The sequence below is a fragment of the Erythrolamprus reginae genome, chromosome 8 (assembly GCF_031021105.1).
Source record: "Erythrolamprus reginae isolate rEryReg1 chromosome 8, rEryReg1.hap1, whole genome shotgun sequence".
NCBI classification, from domain to species: Eukaryota; Metazoa; Chordata; class Lepidosauria; order Squamata; family Dipsadidae; genus Erythrolamprus; species Erythrolamprus reginae.
Genome location: NC_091957.1, coordinates 32,710,201 through 32,731,655, shown reverse-complemented (window position 1 = coordinate 32,731,655; position 21,455 = coordinate 32,710,201). Strand labels below are relative to the sequence as shown.

The 21,455-nt window shown below is 40.9% G+C and overlaps 1 protein-coding gene across 2 annotated transcripts in view; it reads right to left on the bottom strand.

The window, feature by feature from the left end:
• Window positions 1–21,455, bottom strand: part of OPHN1 (oligophrenin 1) — a 156,174-nt gene that overhangs the window by 11,646 nt on the left and 123,073 nt on the right. For both annotated transcript variants that reach the window (XR_011559740.1, XM_070759623.1), the window contains exons 19-20: window positions 14,663–14,810; window positions 11,855–12,169 (exon numbers count right to left, since the gene is read on the bottom strand). Coding sequence is in view for 1 of the 2 variants with exons in the window: in XM_070759623.1 (XP_070615724.1) it covers window positions 11,855–12,169; window positions 14,663–14,810 (463 nt within the window). In the remaining variant the exon portion in view is untranslated. The remainder of the gene's footprint in view (window positions 1–11,854; window positions 12,170–14,662; window positions 14,811–21,455) is intronic.

The window sequence follows — 21,455 nt, the reverse complement described above, 5'->3', positions numbered from 1 at the left end:
ATTTACCTTATTTCTTTCTTTCCATCAATCCAATTATAAAATTTATCCCACACAGTATAATATTCTTCTTCCTGTTTATTCTGTAACTCTAGCGTAAGTTTGCTTCATTCTGCACATTCTAGTATTTTCCTAATTACCAGATCCTCGGTTGGTGCATTTTCTTTTTTCTAATTTTGTGCAAAAACCAGTTGAGGCGCAGTTAGTACATATATTATCAAATAAAAATTATCAATTATTATTTTCTATTCTGATTCTAATGGGAAAAGCATAAGCAGAGGGGCTTAGAGCCATTTTCCAATCCTAGGAAAGTAAGAAACCAAGGAGCAGCTGATCCAGAATTCTACTGTGAAAAGAACACTTTAAATATTATTTGAAATGTGCCAACTGCAATTCATTGCAACTGCCTGAATTTCTTGCCATCAGAAAGCAGAACGAGCTCTAATAATGGTTGTACAGTGGGCGACATCAGAAAGGTTAGGGATGCTACCAGGTATGAAATAAATCCTGTTGTGTGGCAGAGCTACAAAAATGGGTAATACAGAAATCCAAACAAACAAAATTAGTATTGGAGCTACATTAAATTCCCAGTCCAAACGATGAACAGTTTGCAATTGATTAACAGTTGAAAATAGATTATCTGATTTTTTTTTTAGAGCTCAGCATTTCAGGATAATTGAACAATTGTACACAGGAAGATTTTTAACTGTGATAGAAATTCTATTTTAATGAAGTTGAGAGGGCCTCAAACATGCTCTCTCTCTCGTTTTTCTTGACAATTCACCTTATGTTCATGCATGATGCTTATGGCTGTGATGAAACATCAAGACCCATGATGCAAATCATGTAGTTTACATCGCCTGATGTGCGTGTGTGACTCCATCAGATCTCGTATGAGATAAGCCATGTTCTATTTAACCTAGTTCTGCCATCTGTCTAATGGTGTCACACTGAGTTGGATGCTGTTTAATAGTTCCTACTTCATTCTTCTTCACTGCTCCTGCTGTTTTTATGACATTTTTACAGGGATTTTTTATAGTTTGCGGTGATTTTTGTCCTTTTATTGGGCAATAATGTTTTCGTGTTTGTACAATGAAAAGTTTTCTTGTTATGGCTTTACCCTCGATGGCAGTTTGCACAGAATATTTTAAAGAAATAACGAAAATAAAAAAGAAGTGGCAATAATAATAATAATAATAATAATAATAATAATAATAATAATAGAAATAATGAATATAAAAAGAAGTGACCCTAAAAAAAAGCAAAAACATCTTGTGGAAAATGAAAAAATGGGATTTAGTTACAGCCTGAGCATGTAAAGTGATCAGTAGTGAGATTGTGAGAAATGGTGGGCAGGTTGAGAGGGACCCCAAAAGGCCTTGCAGCTGCCTGTCTCCCTCTTTTCTGATTCAAAGTCTGGAGCACATTCATCCCTATGGCACAGGCCAGCCACCATTTCACGGAAATTTCACGTTAGATCCTGAATGCCTGTCACATTCAAATACAAAAGTGCCCAATTTTTTGTGGGATTCATAAACTTGTAAAATTTATGCTATCTTAAATATGTTTTTTTTAATTAACTTGGCTGGAGTTTTTGCAGATGGGGTGTAGAGTAAGGTAGATGACCTTGACAAACACAAATCATTTACCAAAGCCATGAGAAAAACATGGCTTAACTCCACAAGAGATAAATATCCTTTGGAAGGGCTCAGCCAGACACCTCTCTAATTTATTTTTTGGGGGGGAGAGGAAGTAATTCATATGGAGAAGAGACACAATACAACCAGACTCACAAGATTCTGTTACCAGAGCCATTTCAATAAAAGTAAGGATTTACTGTCAAGGATTAGCTCAATCCTAGGTGACATGCCATTATGTTACCATATAAGGTAAAAGAAGGGTGTAAACATGTTAAACAGTAATGAATGCTGAGTCATAGGGTGTAAACTGCAACCTGATTGGGCCAGAGCATTATAAAATGCAAAGCAACTTTACAATGATTGTTAGCTGTTGGCTGTTTATGTTCGCTGTTGTTGGTAGTAATATTATTAGTTGGCTGGAGCACTTTTGAGCGTGAGTAAAATTATTGACTTAGAGCTGTAGTGTTGATACGGAGAAACCTAGATTGGTTTAGTATCTACATGCAAGCTTTACTGCATATAGTTAAAGCAAAGTTTATTCCTGTAAATAGAAGACTAAGACAGAATATATTTTCGATTGCACTGAAGATTAAAACCATTTACTACTGTTTTTCTACAAAAGTGTCTTCGTTATTTCTCTGCACTGGTTCGTAAATTGTCACACTATAAATTCTGGTATCTTGTCAAGTCCTACTGTGTAGCTGTGTATATCTGGACAGTTTAGCCTTCCTTTGGAGTTGATTATTGTATTATATTTTATAATGTTGTAGGACGCCCTGAGTCCCTTGGGATTGGGCGGCATAGAAGTCAACTAAATTAAATTAATTGATTTCCTGGTATGGGCTGCTGGTGGAGTTGCCAAGCCATTTACAGCATTTATTGATCTTAGAAGGCAGGCAAGAAAGAGAAGGTGGCACAGAATTATGTGAAAGACACAGAACAAGGGACACCTCCCCGTGTTTTCTTTGCACATCGTGATACGTGACAGGTGGGCAGATTGTCTGGGAAGCTACAGTTGGACACCTGAAACTGCATTGGCTGCCAATCAATTTCCGGTCACAATTCAAAGTGTTAGTTATGACCTACAAAGCCCTACATGGCATCGGACCAGAATACCTCCAAGACCGCCTTCTGCTGCACGAATCCCAGCGGCCGATTAGGTCCCACAGAGTTGGCCTTCTCCGGGTCCCGTCAACTAAACAATGTCGTCTGGCGGGACCCAGGGGGAGAGCCTTCTTTGTGGTGGCCCTGGCCTTCTGGAACCAACTCCCCCCAGAGATTAGGACTGCCCCCACCCTCCTCGCCTTTCGTAAGTTATTAAAAACTCATCTTTGCCACCTGGCACGGGGAAACTAAAACCCCACCCAATTGTCAAGGCTGGTGTATGGTTTGATTGGTTGTGTGATTATTTTATTTTATTATAAGTGTTTTAAATTGTATTTTTATGTTGTTGTGATCCGCCCTGAGTCCTCGGAGAGGGGCGGCATACAAATCTAATTAATAATAATAATAATAATAATAATAATAATAATTATTATTATTATTATTATTATTATTATTATTATTATTATTATTATATATACACCTCAAGGAATGAAGAACACATGTTCTAGGTGTCGGTTACCATCTTTAAAGCTCTTCACGGCAAGAGTCTAGGTTATTTCAGGAACTATCTTGGACACAATTCAAGGTGTTGGTTATAACCCCACATGGCTTGGGGCCAAACTATATTTGAGACTGCCTTTTACGATAAGGGCCCAAAGGTTTGGTCTTCTCCGGATCCCATACAGCTAAACAGTGTCGGCTGGCGGGCCCGCAGGGGAGGGCCTTCTCTGAGGCTGCTTCGGCTCTCTGGAACCAGCTACCGACTGAGATCCAATCTACCCCCACCCTGCTGGCCTTCCGAAAAGCCGTAAAGACCTGGCTTTTTCAGCAGGCCTGGGGTCGTTGATCAGATGGCACCCCATTGTGATCTGACCAGGAAAGAAATGGTTTTTTTTCTTTTACCTGTTTGGTTGTTAATTGTGGGCTTTAATGGTTTTGTACATTTATTTATTTATTTATTTATTTATTTATTTATTTCTTCCGATCAATCAATCAATCGATTGATTGATATATAAGCCATCCCTCTACAAGATCTCGGGGCAGTTTACAGCATATAAAAGAAAATAATATAATACATTGCCCTAAATCGAATTAATTAATCTAAAATCCCCAATTATTAAAAACCAAGCATTCCCACTCAGACCACAAACATACATAGCATTCATCGGTCAGAGGGCTAGAGTCTAATAGCCCCAAGCCTGGCAGCATAGAAGAGTCCTGAGACTCTTATGGAAGGCAAAGGGGGTGGGGGCAGTATGAATCTCCGGGAGGAGCTGATTCCAGAGGGCTGGTGCTGCTACAGAGAAGGCTCTTCCTCTAGGCCCTGCCAAATAACATTGCCTAGTTGATGGGACCTGGAGAAGGCCAACTCTGTGGGACCTAACTCGTCGCTGGGACTCATGTGGTAGGGGGCGGTCCCGTAAGTATATATAGGTTTTATATTGCATTTTGGATGGATACAGCATTGCTTCCAGCTGTAGGGATTCAGCTCCAGTGATCTCAGAAGAACTTGAATGATTAAAGATAAATCAGTCAATGGGTCCAGATGGCATCCACCCCAGAGTTCTTAAAGAACTCACATCTGTGATTGCTACCCCCCTGACTGATTTGTTTAACCAATCCCCTTTAACAGGAGATGTTCCTGAGGATTGGAGAATGGCCAGTGTTGTGCCTATCCACAAGAAGGGCAGTAGAGAAGAAGCTGGTAACTACAGGCAAGTTAGCTTGACACCAGTTATAGTTAAAATGAGGAAGACTCTACTCAAAAAGAGGATAAATCAGCACTTAAAAAGAATGAATGAATGAATGAATGAATGAATGAATGAATGAATGAATAAATGAATGAATCTCATTTCACTGGGAGTGGTCCACCCCACGTAGGCTGGCAGAGGAGACATGTCCTGGCCCCCATCAGATGGGGAATTTCAGCTGGTGGGCTCCCAGGAGAAGGGCCTTCTCTGCCACCATTCCTGCCCTTTGGGACATCTTGCCCCCTCCCCCCCAGAATGAGGCCAGTGCCCACCCTTCTGACTTCCTGCAAGGGTCCTCCTCTGCCATTTGGCCAGGCCTTCAGCAGTTGAGCATCCTGCTGGAGTCGGTTGATATATTAACTACAGATCCCACCTCCCCATCTTTTAGTTAAAACTGACAATAGGGTTTTATTCTTATTATATGGTGTACGTGTTTCTGTATAATTTTATTCTTTTTAGCATTGTTACGTGTCACCTTGGGGTGAGATGAGTGGCAAACAAATTGAGTGAATAATAAGTTAGGACAGGGCAAAGCTCCTCCCCATGTGAAAAAAAATGAAAGTTTGCATGAAAGGGGTTGTGAGTTGTGAAACATGGATCAATTCCATGATGATAGTTTGAGACTCAATATTGTCCAATTTATTTCCCCTGCTACTCCTCAAAATCTGCATGAGCGTGAAAAGGAGGCACCTGGAGGCTAGCAGCAGGGCATGCTTCAGGGACATGTGTGTGTGTGTGTGCGTGTGTGTGTGTATTTGCATGTTGCCATCTTGCAGGTTACAAACAATCCCTGAAGAGGCCTCTGGAGTTCTTCCTCTCCAATTCCAAGGAAATTCTCGGTGTCTTTGAATGCTGCAAGTTGGAGAATCCCCAGTTAAATAGGAAAGGCACCTGCAAATTAAGGCTCAGGTGTACTACCACCACTACCACCACCCTTTCATCTGTGGGTGGGGGGTATCTTGGATCTTCAGCCCCTGTGTTTGCACAGTGCTGCCTCAGGCAGGCTGCTGTGCCACCCATCAACCTGGCGACATTTACAGTAGTTCACATCTTCTCTTGATGACTGACTGGAAGGAGATCCAGAAATTATAATTCATACAAGTTGCTAAATTGTTAACTAGTGCAAAATACAGAGATTCCATCAAGCCTGTTCTGAAATACTTATGCCAGTTCCAAATGCTTATTAAGCACTATTTTACATCTTTATTTATCTTCAGAGTCCTAAAGGCTAGTGGACTGTTTCTCCCAGAAGGAACCTGTCCAGCTGTTAACATCTGCAGAGAAATGCTTTCTTTCCCACCTCCCACGCTGCTCCAAGGATGCAAACCACGTGCTCCTGAAAACAGCGACGGGGCCCCATTCCCTCAGCAAAACCCCAGATGTTTCATTAAGATGATTCAGAACTTATCTTGCTTATTTTGATATAGGTCTGCAATGTTTTATTTTGTTTTCCCATAGCTTTCTTGAGTGCTCACCAAAGTAGAAAGGTGCGGTACAAATTAAATAAGAGAATAAGAAAGTTGGAAGGGACCTTGGAGATCTTCTAGTCCAACCCACTGGTCAAACAGAAAACCCTAACCCTGCAATGTCAGTCAAGTGGCTGCCCAGTCTCTTCTTAAAAACCTCAGTGTTGGGAGTACAGGTAGTCCTTGATTTATGACCACAATTGAGCCCAAATTTTTTTCTTGTTAAATGAGGCATTTTGTTTAGTGAATTTTGCCCCATTTTACAACCTTTCTTGCCTCAGTTGTTAAATGAGTCATTGCAATTGATAAGTTAGCAACCCGGTTGTTGAGTGAATATGGCTTCCCTATTGACTTTGCTTGTCAGAAGGTCGCAAAAATGGGATCACGTAACTTTGGGACACAGCAACAGTCATAAATATGAGTCAGTTGCCAAGAATTTGAATTTTGATCACACGGCCATGGGGATGCAAAACGGTCATAAATCACTTTTTTCAGTGTCATTGTAACTGAACAGTCACAAAATAAATTGTTGTGAGTTGAGGACTACCTATAAACGTCTGGGGGCAAGCTGTTCCAATGGTTAATTGTACTCACTGTCAGGAAATTATAATAATAATAATAATAATAATAATAATAATAATAATAATAATAATAATAACAACAGAGTTGGAAGGGACCTTGGAGGTCTTCTAGTCCCCTCCTTAGGCAGGAAACGCTACACTACTTCAGACAGATGGTTATCCAACAGCTGCTTAAAAACTTACAGTGTTGGGGAATTCACAACTTCTGGAGGCAAGCTGTTCCACTGATTAATTGTTCTAACTGCCAGGAAATTTCTCCTTAGTTTTAAGTTGCTTCTCTCCTTGTTTAGTTTCTACCCATTGCTTCTTGTTCTACCCTCAGGTGCTTTGGAGAATAGGTTGACTCCTTCTTCTTTGTGGCCATCCCTGATATACTGGAACACTGCTATCATGTCTCCCCTGGTCCTTTTTTTCATTAAACTAGCCATGCCGTTCTTCATATGTTTTAGCCTCTAGTCCCCAAATAATCTTTGTCGCTCTTCTCTGCACTCTTTCTAGAGTCTCAACATCCTTTCTGCATCGTGGTGACCAAAAGTGAATGCAGTATTCCAATTATGGCCTTACCAAGGCCTTGTAAAATGGCATTAACACTTTACGTGATCTTGATTCTATCCCTCTGTTAAATTCCTCCTTAATTCCAGACTGCTTCTCTCCAGTGGTGGGCTTTAGCCAGTTTGGACTGGTTCAGGCAAACCGGTTGTTAAATTTTTGCGCAGTTCAGAGAACCAGCTAATTGCAAAAGTGGCTGATCCCACCCTGCCCCTCCCAATCTCTCCTTATCTTGCCTCATCCTCATTGGCCACGGCATAATCTGCCCTCCAAGGCCCCATCTGGGCTTTCATAGGGCTCTCCCCAGCCCGTTACCAGCCGAAATGGAGGGTCCCTGGGCCTGATCTGTCCTCCAAGGCCCTGTCTAGGCTTTTTTTTAGGCTTCCCTGGCCTCTTATAGCTGAAATGGAGGGTCCCTGGGCCTAATCAGGTCTCCCAGGCCTCGTCCAGGCTTTTTTAGGGCTCTCCTAGCCCGTTACAAGCCAAAATGGAGAGTCCCTAGGCCTGATCTGCCTTTCCAGGCACTGTATGGGTGTTCCTAGGTCTCCCCTGGCCCAAACTGCCCTCCCAGCCTCCATCCTGGCCTTCCTAGGACACCCGTGGCCTGTTGCAGGCTGAAATGGAGGGTCCCTGGGCCCGATCCTCCCTCCCAGGCCCCATCAGGGCCTTCTTAGGGCTCCCCACCCCATTTCCCATGGCTTTAACTGTACATATTTTTCAAAGAGTTGCCGGAGATGCTGAGCCATGTGGCAGAGAAGCCAAAGTCTTTTGAGTCAAAGCCAAAGCCCTGAGTTCTTTGGGAGTGGGCGGCAAACTTAATTAATTTAATTAAATTTAATTAATTACATAAATAAATGAATATTCATAAGCCAGTGAAGCTGTAAGAACATAGGAGGTGTAAGGAAAAGAGCTTTCCCCATGGGAATAAAAGACTTCTCTTCCACGAGGGTCAGCAAGCTTAGTTTTTAACCCAGTCTGGTCAGGTGTAGTTTGGCTAGTTCGAATGGGCAGCCTCTGGGATTGGGGCGTGGCAGGCACTCAACCAGGGACTTGCAGTTCGGCCGGATGAGAAAAAGGAACCAACGTCCCCTTTCATTGGCTGCTCCTGCCTCAATCCCTGAAGCAGGAAGATGCTGTGACCCAGTCCAGGCCTCGGCCTCCTGGCCGCATGGCCCCAGCCGAAGTCTTTTACTCAGAAGCTGGTGAAAATGTTTTCTTGAGATTTACAGCCTCACCAGTAGCGGGTTGCACCCGGCACGGGTGGGATCAGCAATCTGTTAGCAGAAATAGAGGTGCGCATGCATCTCCATGCCCCCAACGCTGGCACACATGTGCACGCACAAGATTTGGCTTCTGCACATGTGCTGGAAGCGAAATCTCCTGCGAGGACGTTCCAGCATGTAAGATTTCACCCATTTTGAATCTCACTCTGATGTGTTTGCACCTGGCGGCCGCGAGTGTTCTGGTAGCACCAGCAAAGCGGAACCCCCACCTGAACTTCACCACCATCTGAATAAAACACTTTGGCTTCTCTGCCAGTGGGTCAGCCTCTTCTGGACCTCTGGAGATCTTCAAATAAGAAAATAATAAAGTAAATGGCATGATTAACCTTTCCGTTACATTCAGTGGGAAGTAAAGGCAATTAGGTTAGCATGAAAGTAACCTCTTAAGGTTATGTTTAAAAATATAAAAGAACTACAGTATATATTAAAAACGTTTTGATAAAAGCAAAGTAAATATTCATTGAGAATGTTCCTTCAGAGTAGTCCCTCTTTCACCATGCTCTAAAGCTCTTAACTTATTTTTCTTAATAATTTGTCTATTTAGAACATAAAGGATGCAGAAAAAAAGGCAACAGAGTTCTTAAGGGAGTGAAATCCCTACAACTGCAGAATGAATGGTCTCTAAAGTGATATTACTACCACAGTAAAAAGCATTAAAAAACAATAACTTTAAAATACAACTATTACTTTTTCCAAAAGAAATAAAAAGGTACTTTTAGAATTTAAAAAATTTAGAAGGTACCTATATTAACAGATAGCTGCTTCCATTAGCAGAAGAACAGCTTCCAATATAGGGCAGAATAATCACAAATCCCACAAGTTTTTATATTTATTGAGAGTCTGTGAGAAACCTTTTGCTAATGTTAGAACAAAACTTCACTGAACAACTAGTGTAGTTTTGTCTTTTTATAGTTCTTGAAATCCATGTCACAGAACTCAATGTTTCAAAGGTATTCATATCATTTTAGGCATTTTTGACATAAGATTGCCAGATTTAAAAATTCTGACATTTCATGGGAAAGTTTTTTTATAATACTACTATCAAGCATTGTACATCAGATTTGTCCAATTTCTTGTTTCTGATCAGATTGCATTTCACCATGCTTCAAATGTATAATGGCTTATTTATATATTAACAGAACAGATTATCTGTAAAAATTATGCCATTATGGCAAAAAAAGAAGACGTAAGTAATCCATGGGAAATGGGGTGGGAAAAATTAAATGGAATCTGAGATGCTAGCAAAGCAGCCCAGTCTGTGGAGACCCAGTGTGGCAGGATAGGGTGGGGGAAGCAATTGTGAGAACCCCAAGGCAGCATGTCAAGGATTAGTTCAATCCTAGGGGATATTCTATTACGTTACCATATAAGGTAAAAGAAGGTCATAGGGAGTAAACTGGAGTTTGATTGGGCTAGAGCATTATAAAATGCAAAGCAACTTTACAATGATTGTTAGTTGCTGTTGTTGTTGGTGATATTTTTAGTTGGCTGGCTGGAGCAGTTTGAGCGTGAGTTAAGATATTGAGTTACAGCTTTAGCATTGATACGGAGAAACCTGGATTGGTTTAGTATCTACATGTAAGTAAGCTGTAAGTAAGCATATAGATAAAGTAATTCCTGTAAATAGAAGACTAAGACAGAAGTTATTTTTGCTTGCACTGAAGAGTAAAACAGTTTATTACTGCTTTTCTATAAAAGTGTCTTCGTTATTTCCCTGCACCGGTTCCTAAATTGCCAAATTTAAATAAATTCTGGTATCTTGTCAAGTCATACTGTATATCTGGACAGAGCAGTGGTGTGTGCCGCACTAGTATGAACCCACTGATTATGCAATTTTCAGTGATTTCTCAGCTGTGCTTCGGACGAAGAATAAAGATTGGCATGAAGATGAGGGTGGGTGGAAGGGCTTCTTCTGACATGGAGACGTTAGAAAAACATTTCTGAAAATTGCATCATCATCATTGGGTTCATACTGGTAATGGTGTTCTGGGCCACTCTGGTAGGAACCCACCACCGCAGGGAAGCATGAGGTATCTCATTGGCTATCTCTCATAGCTTCCTTTTTAGGCCTGTTGCTTTCCCCCCTTCTTTGATAATTTCCTCAATATCTATTTTTCTTTTATTCCCCCTTTTACTGTAACTAAAAAACTCTACTCTACCTTTAAATATATAGTCCGATCTATTATATTCCATTCATTTTCATTTTAAAAAACACATTTTCTTAGTAACCAGTCATTTGTATAATGCCAGGCTTTCACATAACCAACCATCAAATTTCATTTAGATTTTCCCCCTCATAATTAAAAACGTTCAATAGTCAATGTTGTCATTTCTCCTTTCCTCCTTGCATGATTCCTTGATCCTTTCCTCTTCAGGAAAGTTATGAGAAATGGTCAATAATGATGGAAAAATAAGTCATAATGATTAACTACGAACATTTAGAGGTACCTCAGTGGATTGTGGAGGCCTTGGGTGGTCTGCCTCACCAATAGGCTCCACATGCTGTTCCCCAGCCTGAGATGCCTCATGTGCGTTTAAAAACCTGTGTATTCGATTAACAAATGCATTGGGGAAAGCAACCATTCTTAATGTGATTTAATCAAATGAATCCTCAGATTACAGATGTAAGTGGCAGGCTCTATCACATTTGTAACTGGAGGATTACCTGTATAATGAGCAGCAAAGGGCTGTCGTCTTCGGAGCTACCGTAGACCCTCCAGCGGTGAAAGATTTGGCTTCTGCGCATGTGCAGCAAGCAAAATTTTGTGTGAGGAAGCTTGCATGAAATTTTGGCAATTTTTACCGATATTTTTGCTTCTGTGCATAAATGGAAATCTCACTCGTGCTAGTGTCTTCACACAAGATTTCGCTTGCTGCGCATGCATTGGGGATGCATGCACATCCCAAAAATCACTACGGGAACGTAGCCCCTTAGTGTTCCGGTTGCAGGCCATCAGTAATAATGAAAGTGAGTGAAGGTCTCAGGGAAGTCCTGCCTTAGCACCGCACAAGTCCTGCGTCACGCCCACTCTGGCCACGCCCACCCAGCCACACCTCCCCAGGGTGTGGCAGAGAACTGGTTATTAAATTACAGTGGTACCTCTACCTACAAATGCCTCTACTTACGAAGCTTTCTAGATAAGAACCGGGTGTTCAAGTTTTTTTTACCTCTTCTCAAGAACCATTGTCCACTTACAAACCCGAACCTCCGAAACTGTAACCGGAAAAGGCAGGGAGAAGCCTCCATGGGGTTTCTCTAGGAATCTCCTGGGAGGAAACAGGGCCGGAAAAGGCAGGGAGAAGTCTCTGTGGGACCTCTCTAGGAATCTCCTGGGAGGAAGCAGGGCCTCCACCCTCCCTGTGGTTCCTCCAATCACACACATTATTTGCTTTTACATGGATTCCTATGGAAAAAATGGCTTCTTCTTACAAACGTTTCTACTTAAGAATGAATTAAGAGGTACCACTGTATTTGAATCCCACCTTCTTTGCAGCCAATCCCAGGCCTTGGAGCAGGCTTCTTGGGGTGCAGGCTAGAGGTCTTCAGGGAATTGGGAGTTGGCCCGATGCTGTTGGCAGATTTACTGGAGTGTTTTGTTCCTCCTTCTTGGAGCCTGGACACCAGCCTTCCTACATCGACCTCTGCACAGGGTTCCCCACTTCCACGGTTCTCTGGGCTGGGCCTTCCTGGATCCAGTTCTCCCGGCCTCTGCAGTCGACTCCTCTGGAGTGGCTTCGGAACATCAGGGCCGATGGCAGCAATTACGCCATTCAGGGCCAGGCCACAGCTGTCCTCTTCTACAACAAAAACAACAGGGGGTCAGTTCTTAGGGCAGTGATGGTGAATCTTTTTTTCTTCAGGTGCCAAAAGAGCCTGCATGCGCACTATCACACATGCCCGAGTGCCCACACCCATAATTCCTGCAGCTTCCAGGAGGAGACGGCCAAGTCAGCACGGACAATGAATATTTTGGGGAGAGGGGCCCCTAAAAGAATATCCAGTTTTCAATTCCCTTAAAATAAATCCACCCCAAAAAGTTCGATGTCAATATTGCCATGGAAATAGATTTCCCTGTTAGTGTTAAAAAGGACTCGTTAAATCAGTAGTTCTCAACCTTTCTAATGCCGCAACCCCTTAATACAGTTCCCCATGTTGTGGTGACCCCCAACCATAAGTCCAGCGCCAATTCTCCCAACAGAGCTTTAAGCTGATTGGCAGGAAGGTCAGAGGGACATCCCCACTGTAAACGCCTGATTGGTCGGATTGTAAAAATATGTTCCAAGGTGCCAGAATAGAAGCTTCAGTTCCTAACACTGTGGAAAATTTCCCATATCTTAGGCGACTCCTGTTGTTCAAGCCCCAAAATGGTCCCGACTCCCAGGTTGAGAATCACTGCCTTAAATGTTTTCTCCAAACATATAAATTTCATAATCAGCATTAACGTAAGGAACAGCAAGAATGACTGTAATAAGTAGGAAATATATTGATAGGGCTTGGGGCTTCAGGACATGCTTTCATTTAGCTCTAGGGTGATGGCAATAGACCTTCTGCACTGTTAGTAAGATTGGAGGAGATGGTTTTCAAAAGCTGCTGCCAGGAAGGAAGGAAGTATGAGTTCAAATTCCATTTTGCCCAACTCAGTAGGCTGAAGGGAAAGACGTCGCACTTTTGAAAGGCTGCATGACCTCAACCCGAGATTGTTCTGGGTCAGCTTGCCTCAGCCTACAGGATCATTGACTTCAATTACCCTTGGAGCCTCTCCCAGAGTACAAGTATTGCAATGCCCAACTCTTGCACAGGTGATGTTTAAGATGCATGTTGTGGCTTTCTTCCCTCTTAAGCTAGCAAAATTGCAGCACAAACCCCAGCGCCGGCTGTCAGCATGATTTTTCTAAGGCCCTCCCCAATCTGCCTGGGGACATTGTTCTCCTACAACTTCAAACTTCTGAAGGAGCTAATGGGCCTTTGAAATACTTGAGTGTTGAAGAACAGGGAGTACAGGTTTGGTCAGGAAATAAGGCTCGGATTGGAAGTCTCCAGTTCCCTTTACAAAGTGACAATTCAAGTGATCACTGGCTGCTGCTAGAGAATCCCAGAAGAACAGAACAGTCCTCTCACCGAGTGCTGGAAATTAACAACGCGTTGAATCTCAGAGCCCAGAGGCCAGGATCTCTTTGCTCCAAGCGCAAACCAAAGAGCACAGGAGCCCAAACATTCAGTTTCCCATCTCATCACTGCCACAAACCCAAAGTTCAGGTAAGCCAGCATCCTCTGGCCTAAGGGTGAAATTATGGCAGCAACATTTTGGATCTGTTGCGTGAGAAACCAGAGTTCACCACTGCTTCAAAGTTCCAAAAACTTTTTGTCAAATAGACTGGGGTGTTTAAAGTTAACACCAGGTTTAATTTCTCTTCTATTACTCTAAAAATGCCATACCTTGTTTGGCACATCAGGCGATATAATGGCATTCAACCCTTGACCCAGCACCATTAGAACTTGATCCTAATGAAGTTCCAACCTCTACTGATGGAAGGATTTGTGCTATGAGGACTGTGATGGTTCGCTCGCATCCTGCATAAATAGTTATGGACTCAAAGGACACAGAGACTGTGGAGGGGCGAGGCGGGCGTCCTGTATTCCTGGCACTTAAGAGTGACAGTATAATTGATGAGGGGGTCAGGGTCAGAACAACCAGGGCCTTCTGCACTTCCTGGCATCAATGAGTCAGCACTTCCTGTCAGGAACGATTTAGCATTTTCTGTGCTGTGACTCAGAATAAGAGGAGGAGCCTCTTCTGGATGCCAGAGTTCGGAGGGCATCTAGGAGACAAGAATGGTTGGCTAAGAGGAGATTGACCCATGAGTAGTATTGCTGGCTCTTGGGTCACGCTCTCACACTATTTAAGGGTGAGGTATGCTCCGCCTTGTTGCAGAAAACAATGTTGTTCATTTCGGAATCATCTCATCTTTGCTCTTGAATTCAGTTTGAAAAGAGCATTCTTAGCTTTGCTAATGAGCTTCGGTCTTCCAGTTATTTCTGAGAACTACACCTTGGAGCTCTTGCTACAGCTGGTAATTATTACCGTGTTTATCTTCGCTCTGGGATTTTGGCCAACTGATAAGATTTTGCTAGATTTGCTGCGCTCTTTGAAAAGACTCTTAAAAGACTCTTACAGTAGTGGGACTTTTGTAAATATTAAATCCTTTTATTTGTTAGACAATTTGTGTGCATCTGATTATTGGGGCTCAGCACTAAGACAGAACAAGGACACAGGAAACAAAAGAACCCACCTTCGCTTTCTTCCACAGACCCTCCAAAGAAGAGTGGTCTCTCTCTCAGGGGGCGCTTGGAAATGGTGATGGGCTTATGCCTTCGAGTAGCTATCCGGGGAGGTGGAATAGGGGGTGCAGCATTGTCTTCAGGAGGCCCAGAATAGATCTAAAAGGGAAAAAGTATTAAGAAACACATTATTTTAACCTTTTTCCTGCTCACTTGTGCAGCAGAGAGATTACAAGCTGCTACATACAGAAGTGTGCATGTGAGGGAGACAAGCTACATCCAATGTCATTAACTGTTTCATTGACTGAATGGGGTGATCTTGATGGAATATGTTTAGGATCAATGCAAAGTTTCTGGAAGTGCCTGATGGATCAGAAAGAAGATTTATTCAGCTTGGACACCTGCAAAGCCAACTCCCAAGGCCACTAACAAGGAAATAGAGCTACAGCCCATTGTTGATCCCAGCAACTACCCTCATAGATGCTCTCAACTCCACCTTTAAAACCATGTTAATCAACAGCACTTCTTGCAATTGGAATTCTTTCATTTTGGTATTGTGAGAAGGAATATGGAGTCCTAGTACCGGTATCACACAAGGCATGAAACTTCTATCACTTTCCCCACCTCGAGCTTGATTTCATAAATATTCAGAGTCATGTCACTGCCCAAGCTCCAGCAGAGTCTTCGCCAACACTTTCCAGCTGGAAGCTACAAATTCAAATTATACTAGTTTATGTTAGACAAGTTACTTTTCACAGAAATTCTCTTTTGATTCTTGGAATGAATTCCACAGCCCCACTATGAGCTTGGGAACCAAGACCATGCATAAAGTATGTCATCCCCAACTCTACCATAGAAGAACCGAATTCAGAACGGAGAGTTAGAAATCTGGGACGTCAACTCAAACATTCTGAACTGCCTCTTTGGATGGCACATAGGGAGACAAAAGTTTTCCTCTTTGACTGCAGCTCTTGTGCTATCCACACATTGAAAATGAACAAAGTAGCTGAGGATTATGGAACTCGAGCTCAAACACATTTGGAAGGCACAAGATTGGAGAGCTCTGTCCTCGAGTTGAGTTTCCTGCGGTTTGCAGAAGATTGGATTAGAGGAGCCTTGCAACTCTACCATTCTGAGATAGGATTCTGTGGTTGTAGGAACAAAAGGCCGGGATCCTGTTTAAATCTGATGTGTCCAAAAGCTCCTGCCTATCTCTGTCCCCAGCAGCCAAAGGGGAGAGCAAATTGCTGCAATCTCAGGATGGAGGCACAAGGATGAGAACAACTTCACCTGCGAACCTCTGCCACATCACACAGTTGTGATACTGCAACCCAGTGGGGGAAAAGAGATGTCATTTGCTGCCAGCAACTCTTTAGAACTAACTCCAAGCCAGGAAGAACTAAACTCCCTTTTATTCCTCTCTTTAGGAAGTCTTTGTCATGTCACACATCTTGAAAACACACCCTTTATAATAGCAAAAAGACTGCAAATGAATGAGTTATGCAGGTAGGTGATTTTAAAAAAAATGCATAACTGTTGTTAAATTAAGCAAAAAAATACAATTATTATTTTTGAAGTGACAGCCAAGCTAAAATAACTGTCAACAAAATCTTTTAATTATACATTACTAGCATTCTGCAGATCTATCAAGTCTGATGGAAATTATGATGAATAGTTAAAAAAACACTTGAGAAACACACTTTTATTTGCAGAAAGCAACATTTGGAATTGATGTATTTTTGTTTACTTTCCCCCCAGCATTTTAAATCCCTTATACATTTGATGTTCAGGTAAGAACATCAAATCTCAGTTTGCCCCTTTCCTTCCTTCCTTCCTTGCTCTCCTTCTTACCCTCATCTTTTGCTTCTGAGTCAATATTGATTTCTGACAACTGTCTGGACAAGTCCATCTAATTTTCTCAGCACATTTTCTTTGTGTAGAAAAGAAAATAAATTTTATTTTTAGAAAATGCCAGGGTGGCGCAGTGGTTAGAGTGCATTATAAAATTATAAAATGCATTATAAAATTATAACATGCCGGGATGGCACAGTGGTTAGTATGCAGCAATGCAGGCTACTTCAGCTAACTGCTAGCTGTAGTTCAGCAGTTCAAATCTCGCCACCGGCTCAAAGTTGACTCCACCTTCCAACCTTCCAAGGTGGGTAAAATAAGAAGCCAGACTGTTGGGGGCAAGAGGCTGATTCTATAAAGCACTTAGAGAGGGCTGTAAAAGCACCATGAAGTGGTACGTAACTGCTACACAAGTCTAACTGCTATTTGGTTTCTTTGCAGCTTGGCAAGATTCTAGAAGTGGTTTGCCATTGCCTTCTCCTTCCTAGGGCTGAGAGAGTGGCTTGCCCAAGGTCTCCCAGCTGGCTTTGTGACTAAGTCAGGATTAGAGCTCACAGTCTCCTGGTTTCTGATGCTTCGACCATTCCCCCAATGCATTGTACGCATTAAACATTTTGGTGGGTCTCCATATTTCCTTTTGGTGCTGCAGAAGAGGAGGAGAATTCTGGGATGTGGCAATCCACGGTTTGCCCTTTCCTTCAAAATGTGACCTCACAAATTAGGATAGAAATATATTGTTGGATGGTTGCTGATACATTTAAAAATAGCCATAGTCTGGAAAATGCATTAAAATGACATTAAAGTTTTGTTCCAGGTTAGTGAGAAAGACTTTTGCAATACCAGATTACTTAGTTTTGTTGGCCAACTTTCAATTTGTCTTAAAACAAATAAAATAGTACCCAGGTACTTATTTCCCCCCCAATTTGGATGTCTGACTTTTCAATAAAAGAAAGAGACAAAACTTCCACCACGTTCTGCTCTAATATAAACTGGAGAGTTAAAAATATATTGTGTAAACGTGATGTGATGAATTTTAAAACCTTCTCTCATGGAAAGAAATATGGCATCTTCTGTTTTAATTTCTCCAAACTTAAGATTGTTTCCAAAACAATTTTCAAGAGTTTGTGGTCCAGCCACATTAATTAACTACAGATGTTTGTGACTTTCAGTAGAGTTGTTTCGGATTGGTACCAAACATTTATTCTATACAACAATGTGAGATAGTTAGCACTCCCATCAGATGGATTTGTAATTGGCTGAACAACAGAACAACAGAACAACATCTACAAACAGAGAAGCACGGATTCTGTCTTTGGCCCAGTACTCCTCAACAACTCCATAAATGATTTAGATGAGAGGATTGAACAGGAACTTATCAAATTTTCAGGTGACATCAAGGTGGGAGAAATAGCTAAGATTTAGAAGATAAGGTAAAGCGAAAAAGCGTGATCAGCACCATGGTGAGACAATGTATTTTTTGGAGGCTTCCGAAGAAACTTCAAATCACTAGCTGATTCGGGGAAATCATTGACCTAAACTGTTCTGGAGGAACAGTGGAGAAAGAGACACGAGTCAACGTGGACAGGGAAAAGGCAATTTCCCGCTAAGAAGCTAGGGCAGCCACATCAAAGGAAGCAGGAAGAAGAAAATGTGGATTGTCGGGGTGTGAAGATTGCTTTGATTCAAGCACTGTGCAGGAGTGGCGAGAGAACAAGGTGCTGACATTGGGTGAGTAATTGGACAATTTACAAATAAAAAGAAACTGTAAAAGACCCCTGGAGTGAAAATTAGCAGCTAATTGGCAACCAGGAGTACTATAGAGGAAGAAAACAAAAACAAAAAAGGGAGAATGTAACACTTAAAGCCGAAAAGGTTTGTGCTTGTTACAATTGGATTTGGTGAAAGTAAAGAGAATAATTAAAAAGATAACAAGTAAGAAGAACATATTGTATACCTGGATTTCAAATATTTCGGGAAGTTTTAACAGGAAACTGATCTATGTGTATGGGGAATTTGAGGATGCCATCTGTTGATGGAAAGAGAGCACTACAACAACTTGGTGGAAGACAAAAGGAAAAAGGGAAAAATGGTGTGCAGCTGTGGACTGACCTTGCTTGCAGAAAAAATATTTTGGAAACTTTAAGAACTTTTAAGGAGTACATATTTGTTTTGAGCTACAGAATTTGATCTCGACTTCAGCATCAGTGGAACATAATAAAGTTTCAACTTGGAAAGGGGTAGAATAAACTGGACATTTGGATACTAGGAAATGAAAAAATAAAGAGATTATATGGACATTAAGTTTGAATCAAGAGAGTTATAATTGTAAAACCCTAAAAATAGTAAAATCGATAAAATGGAATTGTGGTTATATGAAGAATTGATGGACATCTCAAAAACTATACATGAACTTTTAAAAGGTGATGAGAAACTAGAAGTGATGTTGGTTGACATAAAACATGTAGAAAATACAGTGTTAGAGGAGCAAGAAAATAACATAGGACAAAGAATTGAAATTAAAAAAAACAAGTAAATGATTTCACTGGAATTTACAATGGCATGGAAAGAGCAGATGGGGAAAATACTCAATGAAAAAAATCAATTAAGAAGTAAAGGGTGTAATAGTGGGAAGATTCTAGGAAAAAGTTAAAGGAAATTTAATCAAATAATAAACTTAAAAGGTAAAGCAAAAATTAAGAAAAAAGAAAGTATAGATATAGAAATAAAAGAAAGAAAGAAAAAAGAAGAGAAGGAAAGAAGGAGAAACTTAATGAGAAATGGAATTTTTGAGAGGTCAAAAGAGAATGGTTGAAGAGGTACTTTAGTAGAATGAATTGTATTAATATGATTAATTATGTCTGAATGATTTTTTTAAGTGGTTCTCATATAAAATTGGCATACAAGGTCATAGTGTTTATAATAAAATGAAATACAGACATTTAAGCGGAGAAAAAAAGATATAAAGATGAAAGATGAGAATTAGTAATAAGGTTCACTTCTAACAATGATTTAAGATGCGATGAGGAACATACATATTAGAAGTGCTAAATGTATTATTTTGTTTAACTAATTATCTTAAATGGTTCTCATATAAATTATTTTGTTCATACTAAAATACAGAAGTATAAAATAAAGAAGAAAAGATAGAAATATAAAATGTGAAAATCAGCAACAGGACCCTGAAAAATATTTCTGCAGTGATATTGTTTGTATAAAACCAAAAGATGAGTAAAGATAAAAAATAAGGAAAAGAATTATTATGGTTGAAATTAAAAGAAGAGATCGAGGCAGCCTTCTTGTTCATAATATAGTTATGATGAAAAAAGATTAATGTGGGGAAAAAAGTAATGTAAAATTAAATAAAACTGAAAGAAATGCAAATGATTAATATTGTCAATATAATTTATAATATTTATAATTATAATATAATAATATTATAAAATCCACTTCTTAGTAGCATATTAAGAAATAAATGATAGGTGGTAAAGAATTGAATGCAGCAATGGGAAGAAAAGTTGGAAGATGGAGGAGTGTAAGGGATTGGAGGGAAGTAGGGGAGAGGAGAAGAGAGGAGAAAGGCCGAAAAAAGAGAAGAGGATGAAGTTAGAAGGTGGTAGAGAGGGGAAAGAAGAGAGGGAAAGAAATGGAAGGGATGGAAACAGTGAAAAAGGGAAAGGAGAAGCAGAGGAGAAGAGGAGGAAAGTAGGGAGGGGAGGGGAGGAGAAGAAAGAGAAAAAGAAGGGAAAGATGGTTTTTGTTGCAAAACTGGGGGAAATAGGATAAATATGAGAAAGTAAACAAAATAAATTTTGGGGTTGATTTGACTGTATAATTAATATTATAATGGTAAGATGTTAAAAGGGGTTAAAACATTATTAAATGAATATAATTAGATTTGAAAGTATATATTGATGTATATATGTACCGTATTTTTCGGAATATAAGACACACCTTAGTTTTGGGGCCGGAAAATAGGGAAAAGAATCTGCTTATCAGTTATTCATCAGGCTAGCGTCCTTATTCAGGTTAGCTTCAGTACATTATTTTATCCCCTGGTTAACGACTTAAAATAAATTTAATTGAGAGAGTGTAACAAAGAAAGAGCTTGCAAGCCAGTAAGAGTTGGGAACATCATTAGCACCTGGAAAGAAACATTCTGAGCAAGTAGAGCGATGGAAAAAACCCTGCAAAGACTTAGGGCTTGGAAAACCTTCTTCTTTGCTCCAGTACATGAGGAGTTGTCACAAAGAGATGGTGACTGACTCATTTTATCCTGGACACAAAGAAGAACAGGCTCTAGGAACAGAAAAATGTCCCGTGCTGGTTGGGTCTGCAGAGTTGCTTCATTCAGTTACCTTTAGGCACGTTAACAGGTAGCTTTTCTGAAATGCAGCCGCACGAGCTGTCATGGGTTTACTAAAATATACCCATGTAACTCCATGACTCCACAAGCTGCACTGGCTGCTCATTTGTCTCTGAACGCAATTGAAAGTGTTGGTTATTACTTATAAAGCCCTACATGGCTTGGGATCCGATTATTTGCGGGTCCTCTGGAACCAACTCTCCCCAGAGATTCACACTGCCCCCACCCTCCTGGCCTTTTGAAAGGCCTTAAAAACATGGCTTTGCCTGTAGGTCTGGAGTTGTTGAGCAACAGCATCTTGCTCCAGCTACTAGTTATGAATGAATGATGGATGAGAGTCTTTTAATCCTGGGGTTTAAAATTTTGTATTTCCGTTTTAACCTTGCATGCTGTCCTGAGTCCATCAGGAGAAGGGAGGCCTATAAATCGAAATAATAAATAAATAATAAATGACTCTCTACATGGGGCTACCTTTGAAGGGGTTTCGGAAAATGCAAATTGTGCAGAATGCAGCCGTGAGAGTGGTCATGGGCCTTCCTAGGCATGCCCATGCCTCTCCAACACTCTGCGGTCAGCATTGGCTGCCAATT